At 39.1% G+C, this 21,533-nt stretch overlaps 1 protein-coding gene across 3 annotated transcripts in view; it reads right to left on the bottom strand.

Annotated features, from left to right (window-relative positions):
- Positions 1 to 284: 284 nt before the first annotated feature.
- The window catches only part of RMDN2 (regulator of microtubule dynamics 2), a 115,286-nt gene continuing 94,037 nt past the window's right edge, over positions 285 to 21,533 (bottom strand). The window contains exons 11-15 of one of the 3 annotated variants that reach the window (XR_001894023.3): positions 14,430 to 14,502; positions 13,561 to 13,697; positions 6,485 to 6,615; positions 6,180 to 6,365; positions 285 to 6,065 (exon numbers count right to left, since the gene is read on the bottom strand). Coding sequence is in view for 2 of the 3 variants with exons in the window: in XM_017947438.3 (XP_017802927.2) it covers positions 14,473 to 14,502 (30 nt within the window). In the remaining variant the exon portion in view is untranslated. Of the gene's footprint in view, positions 6,066 to 6,179; positions 6,366 to 6,484; positions 6,616 to 13,454; positions 13,698 to 14,429; positions 14,503 to 17,584; positions 21,029 to 21,533 lie in introns of those variants that run through there. The other 2 variants (XM_017947438.3, XM_017947439.3) reach the window with 2 other exon arrangements.

The following is a 21,533-nucleotide window of genomic DNA, read 5'->3' as shown; positions in this document are numbered from 1 at the left end:
CCAGCACTTTGGGAGGCCGAGATGGGCGGATCATGAGGTCAGGAGATCGAGACCATCCTGGCTAACATGGTGAAACCCCGTCTCTACTAAAAATACAAAAAAATTAGCCGGGCATGGTGGCAGGTGCCTGTAGTCCCAGCTACTGGGGAGGCTGAGGCAGGAGAATGGCGTGAACCCGGGAGGCGGAGCTTACAGTGAGCCGAGATCATCCCATTGCATCCAGCCTGGGCAACAGTGCGAGACTCCATCTCAAAAAAAAAAAAAAAAAAAAAAAAATATATATATATATATATATATATATAATTGTTCTTATTTAAAAGCATGGTTTCTTTGGGGTTTCCCAGGAACAGCATAGTTTAGCAGTCAGCTGATGATGGGTTAGAGATTGTGCTTAACTACTTGCAGGCAGTAAGGCTTATATCCTTTGCTAATGAATCTTTGAGTGGGCTGGGATATGTTCTCAAAGGTCAGACAGTTTACAAGTCTACCCCAGACTTTTACTTTCTTGAAAGTTCTTATGTGTCTTCTCTGTGCATGTGGAAAGCTTCATATTCAGTCAGGGATATGTGAACAGCTAGGGCCATCTCTGGTCTCTTCTGAGTGGATGTGTAGCCTTGGGTATGTGTGCAGTCTTCCAGACTGCCAGGAATATATGAGAACTTAGATGAACTGGACTAATTCTTTGAAAAACACAAACTATCAAAACACACACAAAGAGAAATAAATAATTTAAGTAGGCCTATATTTACTAGAGATACGCAATAAATAATACATAACCTTCCAAAGCAGATAGCAGCAGACTCAGATGGTTTCTCTGGTTATTTCACCAAACAGTCAAAGAAAAAAACTATACCAATTTTCTAAAATCTCTTGTAGAATACAGAATGAACACTTCCTAACTCATTCTATGAGGCTAGCATTTTCAAGTACCAAAATCAGACAAAGAGGGCACAAGAAAGAAAAACAACAAACCGACATCTTTTATGAAAATGATAAAATAATCCTTAAGAAAATATAAGAAAATTGAATCTAACACTGTATAAAAACAACTACAACCATACTCTGTGACCAAGTGGGGTTTATTCAAGGTTTGCAAGGCTTAGTCTACATTTGAAAATTAATTAATACAATCTATCGCATTAACACACTAAAAAGGAAAATTCATATAATCGTATCAATCAATGCAGAAAAACCATCTGACAAAATCCAACACCCATTCATGGTAAAAACTCTCAGCAAAAACTCTCAGTAAAAAGGAGGAATTTTCTCGTCTTGATAAAGAAGATCTATTCAAAAGGCCTACAGTTAACATCATAGTTAATGGGAAGAAACTGGGTACTTTCTCCCTAAGATTGGGAACAAAGCATATATGTCTCCTCTCACCAGTCTTATTCAACACCATACTGGAAGTCCTACTTAGTACAATACATCCAAAATAAATAAATAAATAAATAAATAAATAAATACACAAATGAGGAAAGAAGAAATAAAACTGCCTTTGTAGATGACACGTCTGACTCAAATGCATCATGGACATAAATATAAAATTTGAAGCCACAAAACTCTAAAAGAAAACAGGAAAAACCAAGGAGGAAAAGATGCTAAGAAGTAGTAGGAGAGGAGGACAGATAGTAGACACAGTGTGCATTTGTCAGACACTGTGCTGGGTGCCTTAGTGTTTACTGTCTCATTTAATTCTTATAGCAAGGCCTGATGCTTGACATCCCGGGTCAGATGGTGAAACTGGACAAGTCAGTCTATGTAGAAAACCCCCCAAAATGGACCCAAATCTCCTTCAACTAATAAACAATTATAGCAGGATACAAGGTTAATATACAAAAGTCAATTGATTTCCTATATACTTGTAATAAACAACTGGAATTTGGAATTAAAAACACAATAGCATCCCAATAGCACAAAAATGAAATGCCTAGGTAAAAATCTAACAAAATATGTACACAATCTACATGTGCAAAAGTACAAAACTCTGATGAAAGAAATAAATCTAAATAAATGAAGAGATATCCCATGTTCATGGATTAAAAGACTCAATAGTGTTAAGATGTTAATTTTTCCTAACTTGACCCATAGATTTAATAAAATTCCACTCCAAATCTAGGCAAACTATTTTTAGATAATGCCACTTTGATTCTAAAATTTATATGGAAAGGCCAAAGACCCAGAATAGACAATACAATACTGAAGAATGATGTTAAGAACTAAAATTACCTGACTTCAGGACTGTCTTAGTGTGTTTGGCTATTATAACAAAATACCTTAGACTAACTAGTATGTTTGTAAACAACATAAACTTTTTGTTTACAGTTCTGGAGGCTGGGAAGTCCAAGATCAATGTACCAGCAGATTTGGTGTCTGGTGAGGACTTGCTCTGCTTCATAGATGGCACCTTCTTGTTGTGTCCTTACATGATGGAAGGGACAAGGGAGCTTGCTTTTATAAGGGCACTAATCCTATTCATGAGAGTAGAACCCTCATGACTTAATCACTCTCCAAAGGCCCCATTTCTTAATACTATCATTAAGTTCCAGCATGTGAATTTAAGGGGGATGCCAACATTCAGACCATAGCAAAAATAACTAAACAGCTATAAAGTTATAAAGACAGCATGGTATTGATAAAAGAATAGACACATAAAATAGAAGAGGCAAGAAAGTTTAGAAATAGATACACAAATATAGTCAACTGATCTTTGACAAATAGTAAAAGGCAATTCAATAAAGACGAGCCTTTTAACAAGTAGTACTGGAAAATTTGGATGTCCATATGCAAAATAATAATAATGAATCTAGACACAGGCCTTGACTCAAAATGCATCATGGACCTAAATGTAAAATTCAAAACTATACAACTTCTAGAAGAAAACAGGAGAAAACCAAAGAGGAGGAGATGCTAAAAAGTAGTAGGAAGGGGCAGGTAGGGAACACAGTATGCATTTGTCAGACACTGTCCTGGGTACCTTCGTGTTCATTGTTTCATCTAATCCTTATAGCACGGTCTGATTCTTGACATCCTGGGTCAGATGGTGGCACTGGAAAAGTTAGGTTCATGGGAGGGCAGGGCCAGCCTGGCACCATTCCCTGCTGTCCCTTCTGACCCCATGTGCACCTTCACTCCCTTCAGGGAACCCATTCTACAGCCTCAGACACTGGGTGATTTTCTGGCAAGGGAGTGAAAGAAATCTTCCTTCTTCTGTTCTCAAACCTAATTTATCTCCAAGTGGAGTCAGGGCCTTCTACTTAATGACATGAGTGAAAAGGCAGAAAAATGACAAAATCAGGGTGAGGGTGAATGTTCCCATCAAAGCAGAAATGATATATCAGAACCTTTTGTATTTTCCCAGAGAAGTAGGGGTTGTAGATAGCAGCAACGATGCTGCTTAAATAAAAGAAGGGTCAGCGACTTCTGAGCAATGGGAAAATGGAGTGCCTGGGAGTGCCCAAGAAAAACTGAAAGCACTGTGTGTTGGCTTTCATCCGAGGCTGATCTATGGACTTTGGGATCAGCCAGGTGTGAGTTAGAATCCCATTTCTGTGACTCACCGGTTGAGTGAAATTAGGCAAGTTCTTTATCCTCTCTGAGCCATAGTTTTCTCATTTGTAAAATAAGGACAATCCCAAATGACTAAATGATTTTAGGATTAAAACTAATCCATATGATTATCATTAAATTATATGAATATATAATCTTAATCCATGAACATTTAATCTGGTGTGTGTGTATAGCATCTGCCTTTTAAACTGTTGCTCAAAAAATAGTATTTTCATTGTTACTTGCAAAGCTCAAATCAAAACTGAGCAAAAGGGAACTCCCTTCTCTGTTTGGCTACCAGGCGGTACACCTCTATGGGAACCACTAGCCTGGCCCTCCGAGTGCTGAAAGCGGGGAAACCTATCAGGGCAGGGATGGGATAGCAGATGCCAAGAAATGACCCGGTGATCCTCCCCAGGATCAGGCCTGGCCAGCCCAAAGTGTCTCTGCCCTTACTAATGACAGAATACTTGTCAGTCTCAACCCTGTGAGCTGTGAGAAGCACCCAGTGTAATCAACCCACCTTCCATTCTGATTCCAAAAGGCTTTTACTGGGTTCCTGCCATGTGGCGGGTTTTATTCTAGATGCTGTGAATAGAGGTTGATGATGCGTGGTTGGTTTGGCGCTAGCATAGCTCAGCAACATAAAAGAGTGCAAACCACGCCTTCAAAAGCTGAGGCTTTAGCTCCAGGCGCAGCTGGCTGGGGCGGCGGGGGTTGCAGGCAGCGGTAACCGGGCCTGAACCGTGCAGGAGACAGTTCAGTTTCCCAGAAAACAGCTTGCTCAATACGGGGTATCAGTTTTCCTCCTGGCACTTTACCTCTTGTACCGAGATAACTGAATTAGTAACACAGAACTCAGCTTATTCTATTGTTGGGGAATCCCAAAAACACCCCAAGGGAGAGAAAGACAAAGTGCTGCACAAAGAGACTCGCAGTCGGCGTCCGCCCTCGCTTGACCACGTCCCCCTTGAGTCCGGGGGACGCTGCACTCCCTCCAGGAGAGGATGCTGCGTCTAAGTGTAAGAGCCTCCAGTGGAAAGTCCCTGAAGCCCTCCCCCGGGCTTGAGATTTTTGCTGGCTGAAATGGAGCCTGGAAGCTCTTTTCTGTGGTTTAGATGGGGAAGGAATGGGGGAAAGAAACGGTTCGGGAAAGGGGAGAATGGAGGTGAGAACAGGGAAGGAAGGTGGCAGGAGCCCCGGACGTCAGGCTTGCAAGCCAAGTAAGCACATACCAGGTCCCCGAGGCTTTTGCAGGCTACACAACACCGAGTTTCGAGAGAATCACGTTTATCTTCTCTTAAAAATTCTCATTGTGAACGATCTGGATGTGACTCAGCTCACGCAGTCGCTAGCTGTGGCACCGTGTGAGCTACTCAACCTTAGGAAGCTTGCCTTTCATCATCAGTAAAATGGGCATCATGACCTTGTGGAGTGGATTAAAAGAGCCGAAGTGCATAAAGCTCACGCAGTATCTTTTATAAGCAGTTTGTGGGTTTCCTTCCTTGAATTTCTTTCAAGCTCCCAATAGCCAACGGGAAGCTGAACACACTTTCACACTAAAAAAGGGAATTCATGGAAGTATCACCAGGTTCTGAACTATGTTTTAAGACTCAAGTCAAAAACCGAAACTGAGTCACCACCTAATATGTGTGCAGCACGTGTTAGGGGCAGTTTGCTATGTGATGACTTGAATGACAGCTTCTCTCTCCTGGGACTTTCATAAAATTCCTTTGGTGTTGCCACACACTTCTGGGATTCTCCACAATGAGCCCATTGCTGAGCCTGTTTCTGCAGCTGTTTATGAAACAAGCAGAATCTAGGGGAATAGTCAGCAAGCCTTCACCAAGTTCTTTTATGTGGGCAGCTTTGGTGGTGCGGCCAGGGTATGAGGATAAAGAGCAACTTGGAAAAGTCTGGGGAGAATTTAAGTAGCTAGAAGAATCTCTGCCCTCAGGGAGGAAAGCTGAGAAATCGTTTCCATATTTATGTGTCAATTGCTTTGTGTCCATTTATTTGATCTTCCTTACAAAATTTTGCATAGTAGAAAATTTTATCCTCATTTTGCAGATGAGGAAACTGAAGCTTAGAGAGCTTAGGTCACTTACCCAAGTTCATCCAGGTCATAAAGTGTCAGGTCTGGATTTAAATCAGGTTAAGAGTCCAGTACCTTTTTCTTGTTTATATCATGCTGCCTTTCCCTAGAAGCCAAAATTTCTAGAAAAGGACTGCAGTGACAAAGCAGCACATTTTCCCATGTTCTTTGCTCTTGATCCCTACCTACTCTTTTCCCAGAAATAGACGATAAAGCCACCAGGATACCTGAGACAGCCTTGGTCATCTTTGTACCGTAGCCAGCACAGTGGATTTTTGCCTAGTTACCTTCCCATCCGATTTTAGAAGAAAGAACACTATACTTGCCAGCTCAGTACAGCATATCTCTTGCTCTGTTTTCTCCCCAGCAGGAACCCGAGGGTCTGTCTCTTTATGTGCTATCATCAGACTGGTAGAGTTACCTGTGTCAGCAAAGAAGAAAAGAGCTTTGATGTGAGTTCAGCATGTAAGAAAGTCTTCACTGCTGTCATGCCCTGGCTTGAGCTCTGTCTTTCATCAGGCTCCCCATGACCCACCACTGCCTGCCAAGATGAATGTTAATGAAGCCGAAGTCTCACAGGGTAAATTCAGCTTCCCAAGACCTGCAGTTGGACAGGGTGGCAAGGAGATGATGATAATTCCATGGTTCCCAGCTTAATTTCTCTTGGGGAAGTGTATGTGGACTCTTGCTAGATCTACATAGTCCACATCATGCAGGACTCCTGTGAACATAAAAGGCAACAACAGTGAAGTGAGTGCATGTTACAAACAAGGCTCAACTCAAAGCTAACACTTCTTCTTTATTAGGATACCACTGATCAGAGCTGCAAAGTGTACTCACATTTGTCATTGCATGTCATTCTTATGTAAATCCTGTAGCTGGGCACAGCAGGAAGAAGTATTTTCATCATGGGCACTTGGCTTGCTCGAGATTACACAGAGCCATGCCTCTGGTTTCCTGGTGCGGTGCTCCTGCAGGTGACAGATACTCCTGGGTGACGTATCATGGATCTCTCTGAGATGAGATCTTCATGATTCTATATCATAGGCATCTCTTTATCTTCAAGTTGGGCAACATCAACAAGGTTCCCATGAGTATGTGCCCAGTGAGGCCATTCCGTTCCTCTCATCTTTTTATTTTTCTACTTGTCCTTGTTTTTCCTGAGATTTTATTTCCTTCCTAGCTGGCATACCTTTCCCTGCTGTAGTATTCAGACCTAAATAGTGTGTGCACCTATTACCTCTGCAGAGTAATTACTGTTTGGTACCATGGGAGAGTTACTGTGTCCAGATACAGTTGTGAATGCTTGGAATGTAACATTAGGAAAGACAGAATTATTGCTTGTAAGTGGATTTGTGGACATCATGGTGCTATGAGAAAACTGAGTTGAAGGTGCTCCTGCATCTTGCTGGTTAAACTAGATATAAACCAGTTGCTTAATAATTCACAGCCTATCCCATCTGTTTCCCACCCTCCTTATCTTCCAGGGACTCATTTATTGAATAACTCATTTTACATGCCCCTTTTATCATATACATTTTTATGTGTATTAGGATGTATTTATGGACTTTATATTCTATTTCACTGATTTGTCTATTTATTCATATTTCTTCGAGTATGATAGCCTTACGTATTTTTTCTTGTCTGGTAGGTATTGTTGCCCCTCATTGCTTGACTTTTTTCAGTATTTTCACAACTACTCTTACTTGTTTGATTTTCCATTTGAACCTTAGAACATAAAAAGAATCTTGTTGGTATTTGTATTGGAATTATATCAAATTTGTAGGTTAATTGAAGGACATTGGATAATTTGAGGATGTTGTCTTCCTAATCAAAATGTAGTGTGTCTTTTTATTTGTTCAAACCCTTGGGGTTCCTTCAATTTCTGCTTGCCTATCAGACATGATTCTTATGTTTATTCCTAGATATTTGATCTTGTTTTATTGTTAGGGTAAATGAGGCATTACCTTCTAGTACACCTTCTAACTGGCTGTCATCTGTATTTGTCATGGCTATTGATTTCTATATATCAATTCTTTTATTGTTGAACGCTTTGTAGTTAGTTCTTTCAGGTTTTTCACACATGTGAGTTTATCTGCCAACATAAATGATACTTACCATACTCTGTTAATGTATTACTTTCAAATATTCTAATTTGTCTTTTCTAATTAGAGCTAGTATCTCTAGAATATTCAATAATAGTAGTGACAGTGTCATTTTTCCTGTCCTTACTTCAGCATAAATGCTTCTAAATACTTTGTTAGTAGGCATGATAAGCTCAGATAAAAAGCTTTTTTTTTTTTTTTTTTAAATAATAAAACAGTATTCCTTTATTTCTACTTCAGGAAATTTTAAAATCAAGAAAACATTCTTGCCCTTTAAAATATTTTATATTTGTATATGTTTTATGATGAACATTTTAGTAGGATATTAATATGTATAATTTATAAATACATAAATAGATATAAATATATTAGGGGATGCCAATTTTTAAAACTGATTCAAGCATAAAATAAAGTTTGCAGACCATGGGTTTAGAGGATTATAATAAATTTTTAAAATTAAAATATCATTGTTTACCACATAGAATTTAATCCTTTTTGATAATGCTAAAGATACTTCAGGATCTCTAATGCTTTAGGATCAGCATTAGGGATATTGTTTATCTTATCAGTTGGTTGAAGGTTGGTTAACTAAGGATAAGTCACTGGAAGTTCACTTGTTCGCCTCTGAAAAAGTCCGATCTTTATGGCCCTCTGAATGTCTTCCTCTATGCCAGACAGTTCCAATAAAACATCTGTAACTAGGCTCCCCTAGCCCTCCTGATCTCCCCATCATGCAGGAACCTAATATGTCCAAGATAGTGGTAGAGGGTGAGCCTATGTGGCCTGGGCCCAGCCTCTCTGGATCATCCTCACACAAGCTGAGTGTCATGGCTGAAGGAGTGTCTTCTTCTCAGCAGAAGTGGGGTAAGAGCTGATACATCTACAGGCAGAGCAGTCAAAGGGTGGGAAGAAACCTGACCTCCTAAAGACCCACTGCCTTGCCTCAGCACAGTGGTGACTTCCTGTCGAGGACACTGCTAGAAGTCTTTCTGAGTAGATGATTCTGAAAAGTAAAGAAACACTAATATTCTTTGTAGTTACAAAAAAAGGAAAAGCTAGCTGGAGGGATAAACATCAACAGATTCCTTTTATGGGATGTCTGGCTTTCTGCAAATTTTTACTGAACCAAGACATGTGTTCTTGGTAGATTAATACATGCAGTGCAAAAACTCAAAACAATATGCTAATATATTCCGTAAAGATAATTCCCAGGCTAACTGTGGTTTGTTTTGCATTGTCAACAAGAGCAGGAGGATGGGGGAGGAATCTCATGAACTCCTGAACCTGGAAAGTTTGGATTCCCATGAAATGACTGATCTGAAATCTAGATCTCAAATTCTCTCTCTCTCTTAATTATATAGTGAATATTGCAAATTCAACTCAACTTTAAAAGTATTTATTGAGCCCTATGAAAACACAGAAGCAATATCGGATGTAGTCTTTTAATCTATGTGGAAAATGAATATGTGTCCATATGGAGTAGATAACAATTCAAAAAATATAGAATTGGATAACAATGTAAGAAACATAGATGGTGTTGTGAAAGGTCAGAGAACTCATGACTGATTGTTGGGATTTTATCACTAGGAGTTTCTTTAAGTACAGCAGAGCAAGAGAGGAAGAAAGACACAAGACTTTCATCCCTCTTCCATCAACAATGTTCTCAGACTACAGGCTCAATCTACAGGGGGTTTCTGAAGGTTTGTTTTGATGATCTCACCATGGAATGGGAAGGAAAGGAGAGCTACTTTTAACCAGTTTATGTACTGCCAGTGTTAATGCAAGAAAGAGAAAGTAAAAATCTGCTAGTAACTAACAAGGGTGCTTTTGGCTGCAGAATTATCAAATTTGGTGTCACTGAAGCCAAATGAGCACATGAAAGGATGCTTAACATCACTGGTCAGGGAAGTATGAATAAACCACAGTGAGATATTATTACATGTCTGTTAGAATGGCTAAAATTAAAGACTAAGACTGGCCATCACAAGTGTTGATGAGAACATGGAGCAACTGAAACTCTTTCACTGAGAATGTAAAATGGTACAGCAGTTTGGCAGTTTATTATAAAGCTAATGTATATTTACCATGTGACACAACAATGCCACTTTGGGGTTTTTATGTCCCCCTTCCCTCACCTTTGACCCAAAATAAAAACACGTCTGCCAAAAGAATTGTATGTGATTTTTTTTTAAGTTTTTGAGATGGAGTCTCGCTCTGTTGCCCAGGCAGGAGTGCAGTGGCGCGATCTTGGCTCACTGCAACCTCTGCCTCCTGGGTTCAAGCGATTCTCCCACCGGAGTTTCCTGAGTAGCTGGGATTACAAGCACCCACCATCATGCCTGGCTAGTATTTGTATTTTTGTAGAGACGGGGTTTCACCATGTTGGCCAGGCTGGTCTTGAACTCCTGACGTCAGGTGATCTGCCTCCCTCGGCCCCCCAAAGTGCTGGGATTACAGGCATGAGCCACTGTGCCCAGCCTGTATGTGAATGCTCATTTCAACTTTATTCATAATGTCAAACTGTAAACAACCCCAAATAGGTGAATTTATAATCAAACTATGGCACATTCAAGCTATGCAATATTACTGAGCAACAAAATGGAATGAACTATTGATATATGCAATATCATAGATGAATCTCAGAAATGTTCAGCAAATGAAGACGGATTTAAAAGAGTGCATGTTGTATGATTCCATTAATATGGTATTGTAAAAAAATTAATCTATAGTGACAGAAAGCAGATGTGTGGTTGCCTGAGGCTGGGGTGCAGGTAGGTGGGACAGCAAGTGGGAAGGAAGCCAAGGGAAGTTTTTGGAGTGATGTTCATGCTGTATATCTTGGTTGTGGTAGGGGTTACACTGGTGGGAAAATTTGTTAAAACCCATCAAACTGTACAATTAAAATTTGTGCATTTTACTGTATGTAATTTATATCTCAAAAAAGTTAATGTAAAAAGAAAATGAGGCACTCTTTCTATGAATGGGTTTTAGGGACAGGTAAACCAGTGAGAGAGAGAACATTCACTTTTGTTTTCTTTTTTAGAAGACTGAGGCTGAGTCACAGGCAGGGGCACTGTTGTGCACAATCTGCTTTGTTGCATGATTCTTTTGAGACCTGACTCAATTTATGGGCTCCTTCCTTGAGCAGAAAACTTAAGTTGAGGTCTCACTATTGTGTCCTGGGAGCGTTAGGTCACTGCATTCCTCATGGGCTCCGGGCATCCCAAGGAAGCGTCTGCTCAGGAAGCATGCTTAGCCTTGAAACCGAGAAAGGAGGTCAAAAGAGGATGCGCAGCTATTGCTTCCGCACCTCCAGTAAGTTCTTTGCTGTGTAAAGAAGCCAGGTGTTGATAATAGTCATTAATGGCCGGGCGCGGTGGCTCACGCCTGTAATCCCAGCACTTTGGGAGGCCGAGGCAGGCGGATCACGAGGTCAGGGGTTCGAGACCAGCCTGACCAACATGGTGAAACCCCATCTCTACTAAAAATACAAAAATTAGCCGGGGATAGTCACGTGCGCCTGTAATCCCAGCTACTCAGGAGGCTGAGGCAGGAGAATCGCTTGAATCCGGGAGGCAGAAGTTGTAGTGAGCAGAGATTGCACCCCTGCATTCCAGCCTGGGTGACAGACTGAGACTCTGTCTCAAAAAAAAAAAAAAGGTCGCTAATACTTAGTTGAGTGAGTGTAGGAAAATCCAGATGAACTTTCCTCTCACCCACAGATTTCTCTGGCCAGTTCAGGGAGACAAATGGAAGAGTTCAAGTTTGGGGGAGGGGATTTGCAATGGTTAGGTAGATCATAGTCTCAACTACTTTATGAAATGTAAATTACAGTTCTGTAGAAGTGAAAATTCACATCATTACATCAAAATAAAAAAGGAAACAAAGCACTGGTCGGGGAGGCTGGGAGGTGGGAAAGGGACCTGTACTTTCAGCTACTTGGGAGGCTGAGGTGGGAGGATCACCTGAGCCAGGAGTTCAAGGCTGCAGTGAGCTATGATTGCATCTGTGAATGGCCACTGCACTCCAGCCTGGGCAACATGGCAAGAGCCCATCTCTAAAAAAACCAAAGTATGACTATGAGCAACCCTCGTATGGAGAATTGGTTAGTATCCTATGCAAATAAGGGTTTCTTAAGTAGTACAGGGCACCTTACTAGGCCATTCCCATGAATTTATCTCATTTAGAAACCAAACTTCCTATCCAAGGCCCATCTTAAATTACTGTTTTCCTTTCCAATGAACCATTTTTTCTCCCTATGGGAGACACTTAAATGTTCTTGGCCAATTAAACAAATTTCAAGAAGTCTTTTTTTTTTTTTTTAGAAATCTATCTTTTTTAGCTGCCCTAAGCACTTTTTAGAAAAATGAAAACAAAGGAAAAGGAAACAATCAAGAAGTCCCTAAGGACACTAAATTTTAAGTAATTTAAGACATTGTATGGCTCTGAATGTGGTTATTTCCTTGCTGTGCAGGCTAGAGCTAGAAGTCAGTCACCTGGGCTTAGTTTTCACTATCTTAGGAACAAGGTGTGTGACCTTCGGCAAATCTAACCTCTGTACCACTTTTCTCCATGGTCAAATGATGGTGATATCATTTTCTTAACCTATCTTAGTGAGCAAAAAGGTTTCATTGAAATACTAGATGCGGTAACAGTTTGAAAAATTAAATGTTTAATAAAAATCCATGTAAAGCCAGCTTTTTACAATTAAAATTTTTAACATGTTATAAACATAATAAATGTGCTTTCACTGTATGGACTGGATCTCTAAAGCAATAAACATCATCAGTCATCTTTTACTTTTCCAATACTCTTAACAGGTTGTTAAGAATGATCCTCTGTGACTGCACTAAATCTTTTTTAAGTTTCATACTGAGGTGTTGCAGAAGTTACTTTATTATTAAAACAATAGACTGGGAACTGAAGCCTAGAAATGGGATAAGAATTATAATTTCAAGACAAAAGAAAGTAACTGGGTCACAGAAATGATACAATGATTAATCTTCGTATGTGGTCTGTACTCCATCCAATGAAGGGGGTAACAGTAAAAAATAAAGTAGAATGTACAGAGATCTGTAATGTTTTTGGAGGGAGTAAAAGAGTGTCATGAATTTGGTCTAAGGCTGGCACTGACATTGCCACAGACTCATTGTCTGATATGGCTTGGCTGTGTCCCCACCCAAATCTCATCTGGAATTGTAGCTCCCATAATTCCCATGTGTTTCGGGAGGGACCTGGCGGGAGATAATTGAATCATGGGGGTGGTTTCCCCCATACTGTTCTCATGGTAGTGAATAAGTCTCATGAGATCTCATGGTTTTAAAGGGGAAACCCCTTTCGCTTGGCTCTCATTCTCTCTTGCCTGCCACCATGTAAGGCGTGCCTTTTGCCTTCCACCTTCTGCCATGATTGTGAGGCCCCGCCAGCCATGTGGAACTGTGAGTCCATTAAACTTCTTTTTCTTTATAAATTACCTAGTATCACGTATGTCTTTATCAGCAGCATGAAAATGGATGAACACACTGTCTCTTGTGCCTGATCTGCTAGGCTTCCCCACTTCCTGCCCTCCCCTCCCCTCCACTCTCCCTGCTCCCTAGTCCTCCTCTCCCTCTTTCTCTAGTCTCTCCTTGTCACATCAAAGCTGAGGGTAGAAATTACTTTTAGTTTTTTTTTTTTTTTAATGAAACTTAGGAACACGTGAAATGTTTTTCTTCTACTTGAGTTGTTTAATTTGGTTTAACAAATGTTAATTGAGCACAGGCTGCCAGGCAGGAGATACAAAGGTAAATAATACAAGGTCCTTGTCCTCACCTTACTGAAGATCTTAGGGCAGGTCAAGCTAAATGAAGACACAAAAAAGTGCCCCATGGCTTTGAGGTGGGTGAGAGCACAGCTGGCCATGTGGATCAGAAGCTTTCGTGGCAAAACATCCATCCCTTGGGCCAGGCCTTGAGTGGGAAGGGAGATTTCTATGAGTGAACATGGGGGAAGGTGGCCCCAAAGGTAGAATAAAAACCAAGCAAAGGGTAGAAGAGCGACAGGTGGGTTTTAAGCAGCACTCAATCCCGTGTGCCTGGAATGCAGACAGTGTGCGTGTGCAGTCGGGGGTGCTGGAGATCTGCTAGAAAGGCAGACTGGGTGGGAGCGTGGGGAACACGAAAGGCCTGCTGAGAACTTCAGCCTTTATACTGTAGGTATTATGGAAGAAGATGGGAAAATATTGCTGTTAGTCTGCTCTTACTCACAGGACTTTATTTGCATGGATATATGCCCACTCAGTCTCTTGTTCTTTGCTTCCCTGCCCCACATAAAAACCGCTGCAGCCTCAGGACAGTGGTTTGAGAGAGCCATGGTAGATTTGGCTGTGAGGATGGTCAGGAGGCAGTTTCCAACCTCCACATCAGCTGGCTCTAGTTACAGCTTGTTTCTGGGGGCCTGCATTGAGCTTCAGACCCTGACTTTGACCCCCAAGAAGAAGGATATAAAAAGGGGCTTGCTTGGATCCCTGCTCAGAGCCCACAATGACTAAGGCTCTTATTGGGACCCACCCACGACTGGAGGTGAGATGGGGGTAGGAAAAGGAGGTGCAGAGGCTGGGCAGAGCTGGATCAGGGGCTGCAGCACAGCCATCTGCACCCAGCTCAATGGGCTCGAAGGGCTGGAGTTCTTGGAAGACTCACCCTGGGGAGAAGGGCTGCTGAGGAAGTTGCTGCATGCCATTACTCACAAGAAGTGAAGCTGAGAGGAGCTTTTCTAAATGATCCATAATAAGAAAGAAAAATGTCAATTAGTTGTGTTAGTGGAAAAACCAATATTTCATCCTCTATCCTTTCAATAGAAAATGACATTAAAAATCAATGCCATATGATGAAGCAAACAAAGAGTATGTAAAAGAAAGCATTCTAGATGTACCATGCAGTTAATAATAAAATGTTATTTTTCTGGATGTGATAACTGTGGTATTTGTCAGCTTTGAAAATTTTATAATTTGTCATGACGTCTTTTGCATTCTAAATAGTCACTCTCATACTTAATTTTGTGTTTGTAATTTTGTATTCTTTTTCTTAAGATTCTCCAAATTGTGTAAGCTTCAGGGTCCCTGAAATTTGGATTAGCCTCTGGATTGTCCCCATAATTTTAGCTCAATAAATGTTTGATTAATTACAATTGCAAAGTACACTGAGCTCCGAGGACTGAAGAACACAAGGGAAATAAAATGCATTTCAAACAAAGAGACAAAATAAATAAATGAATTAGTGGCTTGGCTGGGAAGTCACTATCGTTATAACTGGGATGTTTTAAAGATCAGGACAGTCAATGTTGGGCTCCAGATGAATTCCACACCCTACATGGTGGGGCCAGTCTGTCTGAGAGTGGCAGTCCAATTAGGGCTTAGCTATTAATGCCACAGTTATGTGGCATTAACAATTTCCAATGGCATTTCCACATGCGATTTTCAGCAGATTATTTTCCCAATTAGATTTCCCAGTTTTAAATTAGGTGGGCTGTGTAAACATAAAGTATTCAAGAAGGAGGAAAAGTATAATTTAACTCTCCCCATGCAATCTTATTTGCCAAAGCACAAGGTTACTATTGAAAAATGGACAAACAAAAAATTGTCTCAGAGCTCTAACCAAAGTCTAGGTTATTTAATAAGTAATTCCATAGCACGAGTGTGCCAATTTGCTTTATCGAGTGGAAGCATTTGAAACATTATAAAAACTTGTTTAAAAAAGAAATGTAATACTTTCCAGTTTTTTTTTAATCTATAAAATAATGGTTTATAGGACTGGAAAGTGTGGTGAGGAGCAGATTTTTAAAATATCACAATGCTACAAAGTTACAACTTTCAAGAGTTACAACTTCTGGCTTTCAAAATCTGAAACAGGGACACAATATAAAAAGAATGGTTTTCAAGATATTGGACAGCAAGAAAGAAAGTACAGCCACCCCTGAGAGATGGGTAACAAACAAGATGAACGTTCTAATTGTCTCAGCTTACTGCTTCAAGAGAGCATCCAGGCCCGTGTATGGAGCAGGAACACAAAAGGAGTCCAGAAGTCTCCTCGTGCTGAGGAGACACAGGGCTGAGGCTATGGAGAGACTAAAGCAGGTAGAGGGCTTGAAAGACACTTGATGTAATTCACCTTTAAAGAATATGCATGCTGTTTCAGTGTACATGGAATGTTTACCAAAATAGAACATATTCTGGGCCACAGAACAAGTCTCAACAAATCTGAACAGATTCAAGTCATCCAAACTGCTGACCATGATGGCATTAAATTAGAAATCAATTAAAGAAAGATACGGCCAGGCGCGGTGGCTCAAGCCTGTAATCCCAGCACTTTGGGAGGCTGAGACGGGTGGATCACAAGGTCAGAAGATCGAGACCATCCTGGCTAACACGGTGAAACCCCGTCTCTACTAAAAAAATACAAAAAAACTAGCCGGGCGAGGTGGCGGGCGCCTGTAGTCCCAGCTACTCGGGAGGCTGAGGCAGGAGAATGGCGTGAACCCGGGAGGCGGAGCTTGCAGTGAGCCGAGATCCCGCCACTGCACTCCAGCCTGGGCGACAGAGCAAGACTCCATCTAAAAAAAAAAAAAAAAAAAAAAAAAGGCTGGGAACTAAACAGACTTTTAAATAACCCATGAATGAAAGAAAAAAGTAAAATAGAAATTAGAAATTATTTTTCATTGAATGAACATGAAAACATAACATATCAAAATTTGTAGGATACTGCTAAGGTGGTACTTAGAAATTTATAGCACTAAATGCTTACAGTAGAAAAGAAGTAGACTAGGGATAGCATTAGGAGAAATACCTAATGTAGATGATGGGTTGATGGGTATAGCAAACCACCATGGCACATGTATACCTATGTAACAAACCTGCACGTTCTGCACATGTATCCCAGAGCTTAAAGTATAATTTAACAAAAAAGAGAAAAGAAGTAAAGTCTTACATCAATGACTTCAGCTCCCACATTAAGATACTAGAAGCATAAATAAAACCCCAAGTAAGGAGAAGGAAGAAAATGTTAAAGTTGAGAGTGGAAATCAATGAAATAGAAAATAGAAAAAGAGAAAAATCAATGAAACCAAAAGTTGTTTCTTTGAGAAGCTCAACAACATTGATAAACTTCCAGCCATTGGTTATAATGTTACCTGTAGGGTTTTTGTTGGAAGAAACATATACAAAACAGGAAATAGGGAAAACACAAATTATGAATATTAAGAATGAAAGAGGTGGCATCACTACATATTTTATAGATAATAAAAGAATAAGGGAATATTATTAAATTTGTGCCAATACATTTGATAACTTAAATGAAATAGAAAAATAGACAAATTCTTTGAAAGATACAAACTACCAAAGATCACTCCAGAAGAAAGATAATCTAAATAGCCCTGTATCTCTTAAAAGAATTGAAGTTGAAATTGCACTTGAAAACTTCCCCCAACAAAGAAAACTCCAAGTTCAGATGGGTTCACGAGTGAATTCCACTAAATATTTAAGGGAGAAACAGTATCAATTCTACATAAAGTTTTCAAGGAAAATGAAGACGGGGGATACTTTTCAACTCATTCCCGGAAACCAGTATTACTCTGATACCAAAACCAGAAAAAGACTTTACAAGAAAACTACAAACCAATATCCATTGTAAATATTTATGCAAAAATTTAAAATAAAATTTTAGCAAATCCACTGATACAATAAAAAGAAAACATGTTAGGACTAAGTTAATTTTATCCCAGGAATGCAAGGCTGTCTTAATATTTAAAAATTCAATCAAATATAATTCATCATATAAACTAAAACAGTAAAACCATATGATCATCTCAATGAACACAAGTTTGACAAAATTCAGTGTTAATTCCATAAAAAAACTCAGCAAAATAAGAAAAGAGAGTTTCTCAACCAGAAAAAGGGTATCTACAAAAAAACCTACAGGTAACATTATGATCAATGGCAAAAAATGGCATGCTTTCCCCTCAGATCAGAAATAAAATAAGAACGTTTGCCCTCTTATATTCAATGGTGTATTGAAAGTTCTAGTCTGTACAATAAGGCAAAAACAAAACAAAACCTTCAGATTAGAAAGAAAGAAGTAAAACTGTCTTTATTCACAACTAATATAATCACAGTTGTAGAAAATCTAATGGAATCTACAAAAAAGCTACCAGAAATAATAAGTGAGTTTAAAGAGGCTGCAGGATGCAAGATCAGTTTACACTATTGAATTTCTATATACAATAAAAAATCAGAAATTGAAATTGAAAATATAATATATAATAGCATCAAAATATGAAATACTTAGGCATAAGTTTGACAAAAATGTGAAAGACCTGTACATTGAAAATTGCAAAATATTGCTGAAAGGAACTAAAGACCTAAATATATTAAGAGGTACACTATATTCATGGGTTGAAAGACTTAAAATTGATGCCGATTTAAATTGATCAATGTAATCCCAATAAAAAAAAATCAGAGCCACTTTTTTCTTGATGGAAATTTTAAAAACTAATTCTAAAATTCATATGGAAATGCAAATAACCTAGAGCAGTCAAAACAAAACAAAAGCAAAGTTGGAGGAGTAACACTACCTGGTTTCAAATCTATAAAGCTACATTAATCAACATGGTGTGGTATTGGTGTTGAGATCAATAAATAGATCAATGCAACAAAATAGAAATTCCAGAAACAGACCCATGCATATATGGAAAGCTGATTTTGAGAAAGGTACAAAGCCAAGTCTATGGAGAAACAATAGTCTTTTCAACAGATTTGGAGGCAAAACTTCATTAGATATGTTATAGAGTATTAGACAGATGGCAAGTTTGTAAATGTAAATGTTGAAATAATTAGATATTCAAATAACAAATGAACTTCAAGGCACACTCCAGACTATATACAAAAACCAAAATGTCTCAATTTAAATAATGGGCAAAATATTTGAAGAGATACTTCACCAAAGAAGATACACAAATGACAAATAAATGCATGAAAAAATGCTCAACATCATTTGTCATTAGAGAAATACAAATTAAAACCCCTATCAGATATACTACACGCCTAGTGCAGTAGCTAAAATTAAAAACACTGACCCTACCAAGTGTTGTTAAGACAGTCAAGCAAGCGGAACTCTCAGGCACTGTTGGTGAGAATGTAAAATGGTAAAACCACTCTGGAAAACAGTTTGACTGTTTTTTATAACGGTAGATATAACATCTACCATACTTCCTACTTCTGGGTATTTATCCAAGAGAAATGAAAGTATATGTACATTCAAAGACATTTATATGAATTTTCATAGATGATTTGTTTGTTATAATCAAATACTGGAAACAGGCCAAATGTCCTATCAATAGAGGAGTGGAGAAACAAACTATGGTATATTTCTGTTATAAAATACTACTCAGAAATGAAAAGAAACGAATTATCAGTACATGTTACCACATAGATGAATCCTAATATAATTATGGTGAGTGAAAGAAGTCAGACAAAAGGGTATATAACACATAGTTCTACTTAAATAAAATACTAGACAATGTAATCTATAATGACAGAAAGCAGATGAGTCGTTATTTGGAATGCGGGTGCAGAGAGAGACGCAAGAGGGAAAGATTAGCAATGGGCATGAAGAAATATTTGAAGTGATGAAAATGTTTGTTACCTTAACTGTGGTGATGGTTTTGTGGGTGTACACATGTCAAAATTTATTAAATTATACACTTTAAATACATGCAGTTTTTTGTATGTCAATTGTATCTCAATATTTTTTAAAACTCAACCTTATGATTTGGCTTCAAGTATCTAAAGCAAAATATAGGTTGAGGGGCTTCAAAATCACAGTACTTCAAGTATTAACTTTACTTGGCTCTAAAATGTATCTTGTCTTTGTGAAATCAACTATTCTTGTTAATTTCCCAATCAACAGGCCACAAAGTCCATAACCAAAGCTTTCTCAACACACTCAGTTCAAGTAGATCAAGTCATTAAAAACAGGCTTCACTACCTTATCTTGTGGAGGAGGGGAAGGAAAAGGCGGGTATATAAAAAAATTATAAGATACAAAATACATAAATACATTGTTGGGAATTTATGATGCAAAACTAGAAAATGTCTATCAATATTCAAAATATAAATATAAGATTTTTCTTTACCTTTTCTCCCTTTTTCTTCTTTCTTTACTGCCCTCTACTTTTTAAAATTCTTTTTTCCCTTTCCCTTGTTTCCTTTTTTGCCTTCTGTCTTTCCACTCTTTCAATTCCCACAACTCAATTCTCCCATTTGCTGGCAGGATTGTACAGCGGCTGACTGCAGCATGGACTCTGGAGCAGTCCGCCCCAGTCCAAATCTTCTGCTCACGGGGTTAGACATGGTAATACCCTGTGCTTTAGCTCCCCTATCTTAAATGGGGTAATATCAAATGTTTCTTCCTCATAGGTTGCTGTGAGGTTCAAATGTGTTAATATAGGAAAAACACTTGGAATAGGTACTCACCAGGTAAGTGTTAGCATTTTACAGCCTCCATTCTACATCAGATACACTGGACTCCAATCAATTAGATATAAACAGCCCCGGACTCAAAGAAAGCAGAAGTGAGATTCCAAGGGCTGGAACTCAGTCCTGGCTTGGTCACTACAGTTGTCTGACCCCAACCCTGTTACTTACACATCAACGCTTAAACCATTTATTGGTAAAATGAGTTTAGTGTAAAAGCTAACCCCATTCAGCTTGTACCACTGCTTTTTGAAATTCAAAAGTATAAAAATATTATCAAATGAAAAGCCTTTTGATAACTTTTAGGCACAAATGAGAAGTGGCATGGATTTTCATATTACAATGAAGGCCATTTGTTATTTAGTAAGAAAGATAACATCGCAATTACATGGACATCACTAAAATTTTAGTGGACCACTAAGTTACCTCTTTAATGTTTTATGAGAAATTGCAACATACAGTTTGATTCTTATCTTCTGAAACCAAACATATTCAAAGTTTGGGTCAGAACTCCCCCTTTCCAAAGTTGTACACGAAGTCTCTTGAGAAGTTAGCAGTTTGGGTACTTCATCTGTGAGCGGCAGGTGTACCATCAGCTTGGACTTCGTGATCCAGCAGGAACAATCCTCATTTCAGGAACACTCTGCAGCTATTCTGTCTTCTCTGAGGTCAAGCAGCATGAGTGGTGAGTGAAGTAACCATAGAAAACCAGAGTCCCCATGGCTCACTTTGCATGAAATTCCTTGGAATAAGTGTAATATTCTACATATAATCCTGTCATTCAAGAAAATCACTCAGTTTTTAGAAAGTAGGGGTATTAATATAGAAACCATTTTTACTTGGCCTCATTACAGATAACTTCTTTATTTTGGTTTGTTTCCTCATCTTTATCTACACAGTACCTTTTATATATCTGTTGTGAGTAACTAAGACTAGACTAATGAGTCGAAATAAGCCATGTTTAAGTACCAACTCTTTCCACTTGTTAAGAAAGGTCTTTGGCAAGTTATTTACTCCAAGCCTCAATTATGTCATTACCTATATGGAAAGACCACCACCTCCCTCATTGGATTGGATTGAGGATTAAATTGACAAAATAGGCCAGGCGCGGTGGCTCATGCCTGTAATCCCAGCACTTTGGGAGGCCAAGGCGGGCGGATCACAAGGTCAGGAGATCGAGACCACCCTGGCTAACACAGTGAAACCCCGTCTCTACTAAAAATACAAAAAATTAGCCAGGCATGGTGGCGGACGCCTGTAGTCCCAGCTACTCAGGAGA

Source organism: Papio anubis, chromosome 14 (assembly GCF_008728515.1).
Source record: "Papio anubis isolate 15944 chromosome 14, Panubis1.0, whole genome shotgun sequence".
NCBI classification, from domain to species: Eukaryota; Metazoa; Chordata; class Mammalia; order Primates; family Cercopithecidae; genus Papio; species Papio anubis.
Note: the sequence above shows the minus strand (reverse complement) of the source record. Positions and strands in the feature narration are given on the sequence as shown.